This window comes from Notamacropus eugenii, chromosome 3 (genome assembly GCF_028372415.1).
Source record: "Notamacropus eugenii isolate mMacEug1 chromosome 3, mMacEug1.pri_v2, whole genome shotgun sequence".
NCBI classification, from domain to species: domain Eukaryota; kingdom Metazoa; phylum Chordata; class Mammalia; order Diprotodontia; family Macropodidae; genus Notamacropus; species Notamacropus eugenii.
Window position 1 is genome coordinate 256,980,008 of NC_092874.1, and position 12,657 is coordinate 256,992,664.

General features: G+C 35.9%; 1 protein-coding gene across 2 annotated transcripts in view; it reads left to right on the plus strand.

Moving 5' to 3' along the window:
• The window catches only part of NAV3 (neuron navigator 3), a 1,098,252-nt gene that overhangs the window by 319,321 nt on the left and 766,274 nt on the right, over positions 1-12,657 (plus strand). For both annotated transcript variants that reach the window (XM_072655445.1, XM_072655444.1), the window contains one exon: positions 10,361-10,765. In XM_072655445.1, coding sequence (XP_072511546.1) covers positions 10,694-10,765 — 72 coding nt within the window. In that variant the 5' untranslated portion in view covers positions 10,361-10,693. The remainder of the gene's footprint in view (positions 1-10,360; positions 10,766-12,657) is intronic.

A 12,657-nucleotide genomic window follows, 5' to 3' on the forward strand; every position in this document is an offset into this window, starting at 1 on the left:
TTGAGTCCTTTGGCAGCTAGATGCCACAGTGCATAGAGTGCTGGACCTAGAGCCAGGAAGACCTGAGTTCAAATCTTGCCTGTATGATCCTGGAGAAGTCCCATAATGTCCATTTGCTTCATTTTCTTCATTTCTAAAGCAGGAATAATAACAGTGCCTACCTCAAAGAGTTATTGTGAAGATTAAATGAGATAATATTTGTAAAATGCTTAATATAGTACTTGGCAATAGATACTTTATAAATGTTTATTCCCTCCCCCTTCCCTTTGTTGGCTCTAAAGTGATGGACACATATTATTTTCTTCATGGGTTACTTTGAGTTATTATGATTTGAATATGTGTGATATCCTATGCCAGAGTCAAGCCCAGGATGGAGTAAGGAAACTTGTCTGAGCTAAACTTTGGATTTTACTCAATATCTAGTTGTCCTTAATAAATACTTGGTAGATTGAATTAAACTAATTTTTCGTGATTTAAATTTTTTTTAAATAATAAAATTCTTTAGGTACATATTCTTAAGCTAGACAATAATTAATGGGCACTTAGGAAGCCAGGTGGATGCAGTACCTGGAATCAGGAAGACGTTATCATCTCCACCACGATTATTGTCATCCCTGTCACTTTTAGCATTTTAAGATATGCAAAGCACTTCAAATATGTTAACCCATTTGATCCAGAGTTCAAATCCTGCCTTGGACACTTACTAGCTATATGATCTTGGGCAAATCATTTAACTGCTGCCTCAGTTTCTTCATCTTTAACATGGTCTCTGTGATACCTTTTTGCTCTTTACCTACCTACAATTGTATGATCCTAGGAGATGAAGAGGAACATCACGTTCTAGATCTCCACTATCCTCAGATACCTGCACGATGTCAACTATTTAACCAATTGATTTAATAGTTTACTTAACCAGGATCAAGTACAGTTTAGCACACTAAAAAAAACATTTTCTCTGGAATCACAGGGCCTGGTTCAAATGCTTCCTTTCTCCTTTTTAGTCACGTCCAACTCTTTTTTACCTCATTTGGGGTTTTCTTAGCAAAGATATTAGAGTAGTTTGCCATTTTCTTCTGCAGCTCATTTTACAGATGAGGAAACTGAGGCAAATAAGGTAAAATGACTTGTCTAGGGTCACACAGCTAGGAAGTATCTGAGGGCAGATTTGAACTCAAGAAGATGAGTCTTTCTGACTCCAGGTGCAGGTTTCAATCCACTGTACTACCTTGCTGCCCTTTGAAATAAAGGAGAACTGCATGGCCTCCAGGGTCCCTTCTGACTCTAAACCTATGTTCTAATATCAAAGTAAGTGGCATTCCATATTGGCCAAACACTATGTTACCAAAGAAAACTCCCAATTGTGTTCTTGTTGTTTTTTAATGGTATCTGAGGCTCAGATGAGTGTCCAGGTTACCAAGGAACAATCTGGAGACAGAGGGAGTCTCAATTATGATCTAATCTCTTGCTCTCATTAGCTGTCTTTGAGCCCAGGAAATATGAAACGAAACCAAATTAACTTGATGTCCTCATTTGTAAAAGAGGACAGGAGGGCAGCCAGGAAAACCTGGGCAAATAATAGAGTTAGTTTTTTGCCTTCAAAATGAATGTTTGACTTCCCTATTGTTTTAATGAAATAAAATGTGTGTGTGTGTGTGTGTGTGTGTGTGTGTGTGGTGTACACAGGCTCACACATATCAGTGGAATGAGTTTAAATTCTGAGAGCCTATTCAAAGCATTCTGAAGGGTCTTATCACTCTTGATAAACTGAAAAATAAATTAGTTTCTTTTGTGTCTGACTCTGAAGTTTAAAAGCTTTTTGGGGAGATACTGATACTTTAAATTATCACACATATTTTCCTATTGTACCCATAGTTGTGTACATTAAAGGAATAGACAATAATAAAATATAGGCTAGTATCTGACTCCATAGTAAGCTAAATAAATCCTTATCAACTGATTAGGAAGGAAGGGAAAGATAGTGTTTTATTAAGTCGCTAAGTCTCTATATATTGAATGGTAAAGAGGAGATAGTGTGTTACCACCCTCTATCATCTTGACTTGGGTCATAGCTTGTCTTTTCACATAAAGGTACCAATATGTGGCCTTATTGAAAACATTTCCCAAGGGGAGCATAGAATCATAGGATTTAGGAAGCTAGAAGGGATCTCAGAGGGAAATCATTCATTGCAATCCTGCTCGTTTGAAAGCAGGTATAGCCACCACAGCATAATGGATGGAGGGCTAGACGTGGAGTCAGAAACCCTAGGTTCCAACCCCTCTTCCCACATTTAACTGAAAATATTATGGATAATAATCTCTATTTCCCTTTAAAATGGAGAATACGAATTCTCACTGTCTGATTGTGAAGGCAATCAATCTGTAAACTTTAAAGGGTTTTTGTTGTTGTGGTTCAATGGTTTCAGTTATGTCTGACATTTTAGGACCCCATTTGGACTTTTCTTGGCAAAGAGGCTGGATTGGTTTACCATTTCCTTCTCCAGTTCACTTTACAGATGAGGAAACTGAGGCAAACAGGGTTAAGTTACTTGTCCATGATCACATAGCTATAAGTGTCAGAGGCCAGATTTGAACTTATGAAGATGAGTCTTCCTGACTCCAGGACTGACACTATCCACTGCTTCATCAATCTGCCTTTTTAAAGGACTAGTTGTCATTTATATATAAAGAAACTGTCTCAAAGATGTGAGATGACTTTCCCATCAACACTAAGGTATATGAAAGCTGTACCCATGGACAAAAGTAAGAAAACTGGAGACTTCATGCCCAAGGCCTTTCACCCTAAAACCAGTCTTACTACTTTGGGTCCTAAGACCATCTGAAAGATATGAAAAGATTTTAATAAAATATGGAAACATAGTAGCAATCATATTTATGTAAAAAGTGACTGACATCTCACTACATTACCTAACTACTGAGTGAAATCTTAGTACAAACTCAATAAATGTGGCAGAGAATTAATTTAGAATATTTACAATTACTTTCATATAAAAGAACAGCCTTTTAGAATCATCAAATTGTACATAAATCGTCTCTCCTTTTGCCAAATGCTTAATAGTCTCACAAATATTTTGCATCTGACAAAATTACACATACGTCACACTAGCAAGTTTATGCATTTCAATGAATCACTATGCTATTCCAATTAATTTTTTATGTGCCCAACAATCCATCAATTCAATTTTAATGAAATTGCTTCTTAACGTTGCTATGGAAGTGTCAATACTTGACCAGTTTCAGTTTAGAATCAGACTGAAGTCAAACTTTGTGCCCATGTATTGTTTCCCTGATAGAACAAAATCTCCTGAGGACAGAGACCATGTGATTTTTGTCTTTTACTTCTAAATACCCAACAAGTGCAGGGACTAACATTGTAACTTCATTGGAGTAGGAAACTGCCTTCACTACTGTAGGTTGGCATCTTTTCTGCAATTTATCTTGAACTTAGAGAGTTTCCCAAGAGACTGAGAGATTTAGTGAGTTGCCTAGAGTGACACAGCCAATGAGTTAGAGTTAATATTTGAACCTAGGTCTTCCTGACTCCCCAAACATCTCTCCACACACTCTGGCACACACTCTCTCTCCCTTAGCATTTAGAAGTCATTTGATTAATTGCTATTATGCTTTTTATAGACTGCTTTCTTATAAGAAGCATAACTTTTATTGATTTATCTCCCCAAGTGAAATCCTATTCAGTTTTATAAATTCATTAATTGAACTAAGGTAGAAATTATTTTCTAGGCTATTTGATGTTTGTCTGACATTCATAATACTCTGTAGTGTAGTAAAAATAAAATGTAGGTTAACAAGAACTCAACTAACTGAAGACTTTAATTATCTTGAATTTTCTAAAGCTTTTTTTTTTTTTTTGAAAAAAAGTTGATTTAAAAGAAAATTAGTTCAATTTCAGGGACCCAAGCATTCAGCAACCATTGTGCCATTTTCTACAGCTAATTCCCACAAGGCTAAGAAAATAAGAATTTTCCTAAGCAGAATTTAAAATGCAAATTCCTGAGACAGGAATATGAAGGAGAAGAAGAAAATACTGCACACATTTAATAAAATCACAAAGACATTGTAAAATAGAGAACAGGATGCTGGACTTTTTAGTATGTTAGTGAGAAGACCTAAACTCTAGTCTTGGTTCCTTTAGATTCACCACTATCTGCTTTTGTGACCTGATACCAATCCTGCTTTCTCACTGGGAAACTGTGATAACTCTACTTGAGCAACCTCTAATTGGGGCTATTATGTAATTCAAATGAGGTAATCTATTCAACATGCTTTTAAATCATAATGTATCATAAAATGCAAGCTATTATTTCTGATAAATATTGTAGAAGATATTAATGCATTGATCAAAAAATTATAATTAAATATTGTAAAATTATAAATTGAAGAAATTATAAAATTATCATCACTGATAACATGTCTGCTTGATGTCAATCAAGTATTTTGGGAAGAAAGTTTGCTGTTGTTATTTTTATTATATACATTGCATATATGTACGTGCCTATATATGAATATGAATATATATGTATATGTGCATACATTAAGACACTATATATTCATGTCTATGCACACATACATGCTATGTATATAAAGGAAGTCTTAAAGAGGACCAGGGTGAGATTTTTATCTCCAACACATACTGGCCAGGTGCCCTTGGACAAATCCGTTAATCAACAGTTCCTCAGTCTATGACTATCAGTTGAGGAGAATATGAGAATTTGACATTGGTAGAGGGAGTCCCTTCATTTAGGAGTTTCTATCCTTATACGTATGTATTTATTTATGTGTAGGTATGTATTTGTATATATTTGTCTAAAACATGAGCATAAATTCTATGTCCATTGAATCTACCATGACTTATTCTAGGACCTAGGTATCGCCAAATGACCTAGTGCTCTTTCTTCCTCCTCCTTCTTTCCTGGTATTTTCTTTATCTCTCTCTCTCAAAGAAATGAGAGTATCCAGGAGGAGAGTGTTGTCAGTAGTGTTAAAAGCTACAGAAGGACTAAGGAAGAGGAGGACAGAGAAGTGCCATTAGATTTGGCAAGTAAAAGATCATGGGTGACTTTAGGAGGAAGCAGTTTGGATTGGTAATAAGGACCCAGACTGAGTTAAGAAGAATGGGAGGAAAGAAAGTGGAAACACAGTATCGATGGCATTTTAAGTGGTTTGATTGAGAAAGGAACACATTATAGAGTAGTAGTTATGAAGGATGCTTGGTTCCAATGAGAGGTTTTTAATGATTGGAGACAAGTATATTTGTAGGCAACAGGATAGGAATTACTGGATTAGGGGAAAATTGTTTAGTGAGAGAGTAGGGATGGTACTGGTAATCTGACTGAGAAGGTAGAAAGAGATGGTATTAAATGTGAAAGAAAAGGAGTTAGCTTTGGTAAGATCTCTTCATCAGAGTGGTAAATGGGAAGAAATCATGGTGGTTGGGGGATGAAGTCAAAGGACTGTGAGTTAAGGGGGCAGCTGTCAAATGAGGAGAGTAGAAGAGAGAGTTCTTTGTGGAGAAAACTTTATTTTTTTTTTTTCAGGAAAATACATAGTGAAGGCCTCTGCTGAGGTTGGGGAGAGAGGAACTTTTGAGGGCTTAAGAAAAGATGGTTTGAACAGCCTGTGTTGGAAGGGAGAATTAAGTACATAGGAGCAGAAGGATGGCTTTGCTTCAGTAAAGATCCCGTTGAGATTAGGTATCATAAATTTGTACTCTAACCATCAGCGTGGTTCTGAATTGTTTTCCAGCTCTGCTCAGCAGCATATGATTCAGAGAGAAGGAGACAACTGATGGAAGAACGCCAGGTTTTAAATTTGGCAAGGAATAAACAATGATAGGACAAGGGAGCCTGGGAGAGGGTAGTAACAGAGTATGGGGAAGGTTCACTATGGAGGTGAGGTTGGGAGAGGAGGAGAGTGTAGCTAGAGGGGAAGACCTAGAAAAAAATACAAAGTGGTTGAGAGATTGAAGATTCTGGTGAGAACAGAGAATTAGGTTTAGAAGGAGCAAGACTAACAAGAAATGAAATAATAGGAGATAGTGTTTAATAAAAGAATTTTGGAGCTACCTAGTTGAAACATGAATGATGAATGTGGGAAAAGATTAAATATCTAAAACAAAAACTATAGTATTTAAGAGTCAACAAAATTAATGTCTTAGTGGAATGAGCAGGTCTTGGGTGAGAGAGGAAAGAGACGAAAGAATGTAGTGAAATTGATAACAAACCTTGAAACTGTTCATGAACTTGCTTGTTTTGGCTAAAATCACTTTGGAGATTCTCCTACACAAAAGCAATAAGAAAAGAAATAGTGTGTGTTTGTGTGTGTGTGTGTGGGTATACACACATATGCATGCATGCATACACACAAACAATTGTTTAATACCAGGTAAGAAAACATTTTTTTGCGATTGGATCCATCTGTTTGCTCAAGAAATTGATGTTATCTATCCCACCGTGATGGAATGACTGAGTCCTATGTGACAGCCAAAAGAAAGGAAATAAATAAGGGATAGGGTTAATCTACAGAGAACAAATGGGGATATTGAAAAGATTAATACTACGGCCATCAGTAAGATGTACAGCTTAGAGGGATGGGAACTCCAAAGGTCAGGGGTCAGTGGAAAAGCTATTGGATGTCCACAGAGGTATAGATATGAGTGTTTGTCACAAGATTAAACCAGTCTTGCCACTCATTTTTCTCTGGGATAACTTGCTCGCTACAATCTGCACTCAACATGGCAGGTCAGGGTGTTCAGAGAGAGGTGGATGTGCTGCTGCAACTCACTCCTAAGGTTCTAGGGATAACCCTGTTGTGGGAAAACTAATTCTACTATTTACAGATATAGTTGCTGAGTTCCCACTGGTGTATTTCTTCTTTAAATGGATCAATTAAAATTCTACCATTGACTCTTAATTATGAAACATTTACAACACAGAATGCAAAGTGAGAAAATCCTAACATAACTGGCCACTCCTAAACCTGGGTCACACTCTCTTACAGAGAGTTTTGAGGGAGGGGATGGCACAAAATTAGAGAAACCTAGCAAGGAGGCACTTGAATCAAAAAATCCATTTGCCCACAGAAGCTTGGAATTCTGAATGTCGGGGTCTTCATATCTTTGGATTCCCTAGAGAGCAACCTACACCAAGTTACCTCCTGGGCAAATCTGCTTTCCTGCTAGTGCTTCCATTTGAACACCCCTTTGATGGGGATGTAAGATAGTGTTACACTTTTAGAAAAATCAGTTCCCCTAAGTGTGGGGTCTGCAGAGCTGTTCTTGTCTGTCCTCTTTACTTAGCCCTGAGGGTGTTTCCTCTTCTCAAGCACTAGGTAGAAGTAGAGGCCAAAACAGACAAGCCCCCTACTTATCTTTGGTATCTCTTCTAAGCCCAGGATTCCTTCTCCAATTAGTAGCCACACTTTTTCTTCAATCCAAGCAACATTTAGCAAAAGATGCAAAGTTTGTGTCCTGCTGGTCAGTATATTAGGGTGGGGGGGAGGGGCCAATACAAGCTCTAAACATTATAATTAACACTAACTTTAGCTACTTTTCAATGAACATTCAGTTATTACCTCCATTTTACATATGAGAAAACTGAGGATTTTTATTATTTTTATTATTTCTATTTATTATTTTAATAATTGTTTAATTTTTATTTTAAATTTACTTTTATTAATTTACATTTTAATTTAATAATAATTAAATAAATAATAATTTTAAAATAATTATATTTTTGATATTACCATCAAGTGCCCAGGATCATGTACCTAGTAAGTATTTAGAGCAGGATTTGAACTCAGTTTTTCTTAATTCCTACTCCAGTCCTCTAACTGTACCACCTAGTTGCCAAGTATAACAAATCATTTCAAACATTTTTGAAACTATTGGATAAACACAAGCTGGACTGAAGTATGATGGGAAATGTAAGGCATTAAAGGAGTTTGAAATGTTGAATTGTGTGGCTAAATATAGGGTTTTAAGGAACCTCAGAGTCCATCTAGCCCAACCCCCTCATTGTACAGATAAGGAAACTGGGGCAGAAGGAGATTAAGGAACTTATCTAAAGTCACACATAGAGTAACAGATGAGAAGTGGAATTTGAATTCAGAGCTTCTGACTGTTTCTACATTATGATTCTGTAACTTCTAGGACTTATGCAGGTTAAATGATTTACTCATTGGTAGTAAGTAGCTGAACCTGGATTCAGAACCAGGTCCTATGATATAAAATCAATACTTCCCCACTATATTATGCTGGCTTATTTAGTATTGATTTAATGATTACCTTAGTTGTAGAATTTTACAATTGAAAGAATCATTAATATTTGTCTAATATGACTTTCAACCTCATGAAGATATCCCCTCAATTGACGGATGATCATTCAGCCAATGCAAACAAGTCATCTCGGTATGGAAAGGCTCTTCCTTTACAAGACAGGGTTTACCATTTTAAGACCATGCTATGAGCTCTTTCTTGTAATGAACTGAAACCTTTTCCCTTGATCCATCTACCTACTATATCTGTCCTATGGAACCATGTAAGATGAGGTCACTCTTTGCACACAACATCCATTGTTGACATGTTGGTTTTCTCCAAAGACACTGTCCTTAATAAGTCTCCTCTTCTCTAAATATCCCTTTTATTTTATGATGGTCCTCACATGGTATTATTTCAAGATACTACACCTTGGCCACTTTCTTCTACATGCATTCTGATTTGGCATTATCATTATTATCCTTCCTTAACATTCTGTGCCTAGAAATGAACACAACATTTCAGATATGGTTTTACCAGTAAAAATAACAAAGTGAGATTATTTACCTCCCTTCTACTGAACATGATATTTTTCCTAATGCAGCCTGATACTGAATTGGTTTTGGCAGCTTCTTCATGCTATTAATTCACATTAAATTCAAAGTCACCTAAAACCACTTAATGTTCCTTCACATGAATGACTGTTAAGTCAGATCTCCCTCATAGGATATTTATGCATTCTAAATATTTTCTGGAAGCAGTTTGCCCTTGTGCAGGAGGCAATAAGACAATAGATTTTAGATTAGATTTGGAGCTGAGAAACATATTTAAATTTAGATTGAGATTTAGAATGGGGAGAGACTGTAAAATCATGTAGTGGGCACTTAGGTGGTTCAGTGGATAGAGCACTACACTTGGAATCAGGAATACTCATCCTCTTAGGTTCAGATCTGACCTCAGACATTTACTAGCTATGTGACACTGGGCAAGACACTTAAGCTTGTTTGTCTCAGTTTCTTCATCTGTAAAATGAGTTGGAAAAGGAAATGGCAAACCACTCCAGTATCTTTTCCAAGAAAATTTCAAAGAAGGTCATGCAGAGTGGGATATGACTGAAACAGCTGAACAAGATTGACTTGTACAAGGTTACAGAATATTAACTAGAAAAGCATAAAAGGGAACCCTGGTCCCCTGGTTGCCAGCATTGCAGTGACAATTCACTCTGCTGCACTGTCTCTCCAAAATAAAACACTTTATCACTGGTTACTATAAACATTGATTTCTGATTTCACATATGTGTGTGTGTGTGTGTGCATGCGTGTAGCCTACCTTTGATTTTTTACCTGTATTCTTTTGGAAACTCCTGGATATTTTATGTAGCTTCTTCTTATGTTGACTCTACTGTGTTGAATCTAATGGCTGCAGGACCATTGTGGAGGAAAAGAACAGTGGTTCAGATACTCTATTATTAGTTCACCGTATTTATCATTTATGTCTCAAATATATATATATGATATATGTGTATATATCATATATGTATATATTTTATATATATACGTGTCCCTACACCTACTTTTGTCTTTGAAATTGCAAGACCTGAATGGAAATTGAACTCAAGTGCTTTCAAATTGAAAACAAATTAAATGACAAGATTGGATTGGGTGACCTCTAAAGTACCTTGCAGCTTTTTATCTGAATCTATGACTATAGACATAAAACTAAGGATTCTCTTGTTTAACATGGCCAATGCATTCATATGTTTCTCTTGATTGTATTTCCTTGTTACAAGGAAGAGTTGGGGAGTTGTGTGTACATGTTTGTGTGCAAGTGTAAATATGTATGTTTGTGTTGCTTGAAGGTCACGTTTCCTTCATTACTAATGTTTGAGGGTAGTTGTTTGGTCATTTTTGAGAAATTATGAATTAAAAAAATAAAATCTCCTGGATCACAAGAAAGTGAGAGAGAGAGAAAAAGATCATTAGTATAACATTTTTAAAGGAGAAATGAATTTTACTGCAAACTTCAAAAAGCTTAGCATTAATCCTATGCTATGTATATTTTAAATAACAGGTTCACTGAAACGATTTGATGGGTGTTTAAAATGGAAACTTGTGGTGGAAGAAAAAGATAGCAGTTGAAGCTAAAATCTTTCCTGGATTTCTCTTTTGAAGACTCAACGTTTAAAAACGATATGCTGATTTGGAAGGCCCCAGGAGTGAATTGCAAAATTTACTTTTTCTCTTCAATCCATGGATTTTTTAATCATTGCTTGGAGTTGATGAAATTCAGAAGATGCGTGTGATGGGAAAAGTGGCATGTCTGTGTTTTTGTAGCCCCTGAATCTTGGATTAGTTTGCTGTTTTACCGAAGAGATTCCATTTTGAAAGGCAGGGACTGAATGTGATGGATTTATCTTCAGAGATGAACAGACATGGGAAGAATCCAGTAAGTCACAAGCTAGAAGACCAGAAGAAGGTAAGAATTGTTTTTAATCAAATTAGCTGTGTTTTGAAACTGTTTATGTGCCCTTTAAGTGACTGTGGTAAACTGAAAATCAATGTGCTTTATGAGATCCAATAATGTATTTATATAAAGTAATGTGTCATATTAGGCAATTCTGTGGGAAAGCCAAGTGTGACTATGGATCTGAATTTCATTATGCTTTGGCTATTTTATTCTTAAAGCCTTCTGAATTTGTCTAGCTAATGGTTTGGCAAAAGATACCATTGTGTTTTCTCGGTGTTGACTTCATGCCAGTGGCCCGCTGATCTGAATTATGTTTAACTTTGCCTTGACCTTGGAGGGACCTGTCTATGCTTCCCAGAGAATCTAAAGGTCTACTCCTGGACCATTACTGGGAAAATCTGAGTGAGTTGAAGGTTTTTTGGGAAATTAACCTATTTCCTCCAGAACTTTATGCTTCTATATAATTTGCATCAGTGCTGTTTAGAGAAATAGAATACTATCTGAAATATTGGTTGCTACTGTTGATACTGCATGCAGTTATTATTAAATGCATTACCTTTGGCTATTAGAATGGTAGATTGGCGAGTGAAGCCTAAAATCCTGCAAAATTTCATTGTAGTCTTAGGTGTGATTACCAATGAATTGACAAAATACCAATAAAGGAATGGTATTATACCGAAGAAGTAGTTAGGAATCTCCCAAACAAGGAACTGGGGATTAGAAACCAAAATTTTATTTTTCTGCCATTAGAAGCTTTTCCTTGCTAACTGATTCACTCCTGTAGGCAATCATCAGGAGAACACTTACCAGAAGGGTCTGAGATAATGCCCATGGGGGAAAAAATGAAGTCCTTATAATGAAATGTCTTCTTTTGTAGTATTTTCATTGACTTAGGTATTAAAGGAGAGAAAAATGGGAACCCAGCTGCTAAGACATAAAAATAATGAAATATTGGGAAATAGTTGTTGGATAAACCTGAAGAAATGGTGTATGGCGAGGATTTGTTTTTCTGTCTCAGACATTATATTTAGCAGTTCCTTGGCACTCTGCTATCTTACTAGCTTTACATAGTTTTGAAGTCAGTAAGCTGAGGCAAAAGTTATTCAAAGGGAATAGCTTATTAATTTTTGAGTCAATAATGATTGATGACACTAGAATAATTAGAGGGTTTTATCTCTATACTATTAATTAAAGCTGGAAGATGTTGATGGATTTATTGTACCTCCTTTGGATCATTTTTCTTTCTGCATCTTATCTAAGTCCAAACACAGGTAAATAAAAATGGCACTAATCTAAGTTATTTGGAATCAATTCTGGATTCATTGTGGAGCTTATTTATGTTCAAATAAAAGTGCTTTCCCAAGAACAATGTTTTTCTTGAGCATAGAAGCAAGCTGCTGGTGTTATTCCCTACAATATATACTATTCTCCCTGTGTGAACTTTGTCAGAGGTGGTGGCTCAGAAAGACTTCTGGGATAATTATGTGCATGTGTGCATGTGCAAATGTGTGTACATGTTGGTATGCATGTGTAAACATGTATGTTTGTATTAATTGGAGGTCACATTGCTTTCATTACTAATAATATTTGAGAGGAGTTGTTTAGATATTTTTGAGAAATTCGGAATTAAAAAAAATCTATTGTCTAAGCAGTCAATACGCCCAATTTGATAGGCAGGTAAGTGATTTGTTAATATGTGAATTTAACTTCCTTCTCTTATCAGAAAAACAAGTAAATGTTACCCACAGTTCTCTTATTTTTCTAAATAAGGACTGAACTATTTTTGTCTACCTTATGTCACTGTCCCACTTTCTGATGGTTTGTATTCCAAATGTTGGTTTTTAAGTCAAGATTTTGGAGCTTGGATCATGTTTTCCCACAAAATAATGTTATAGATTCAA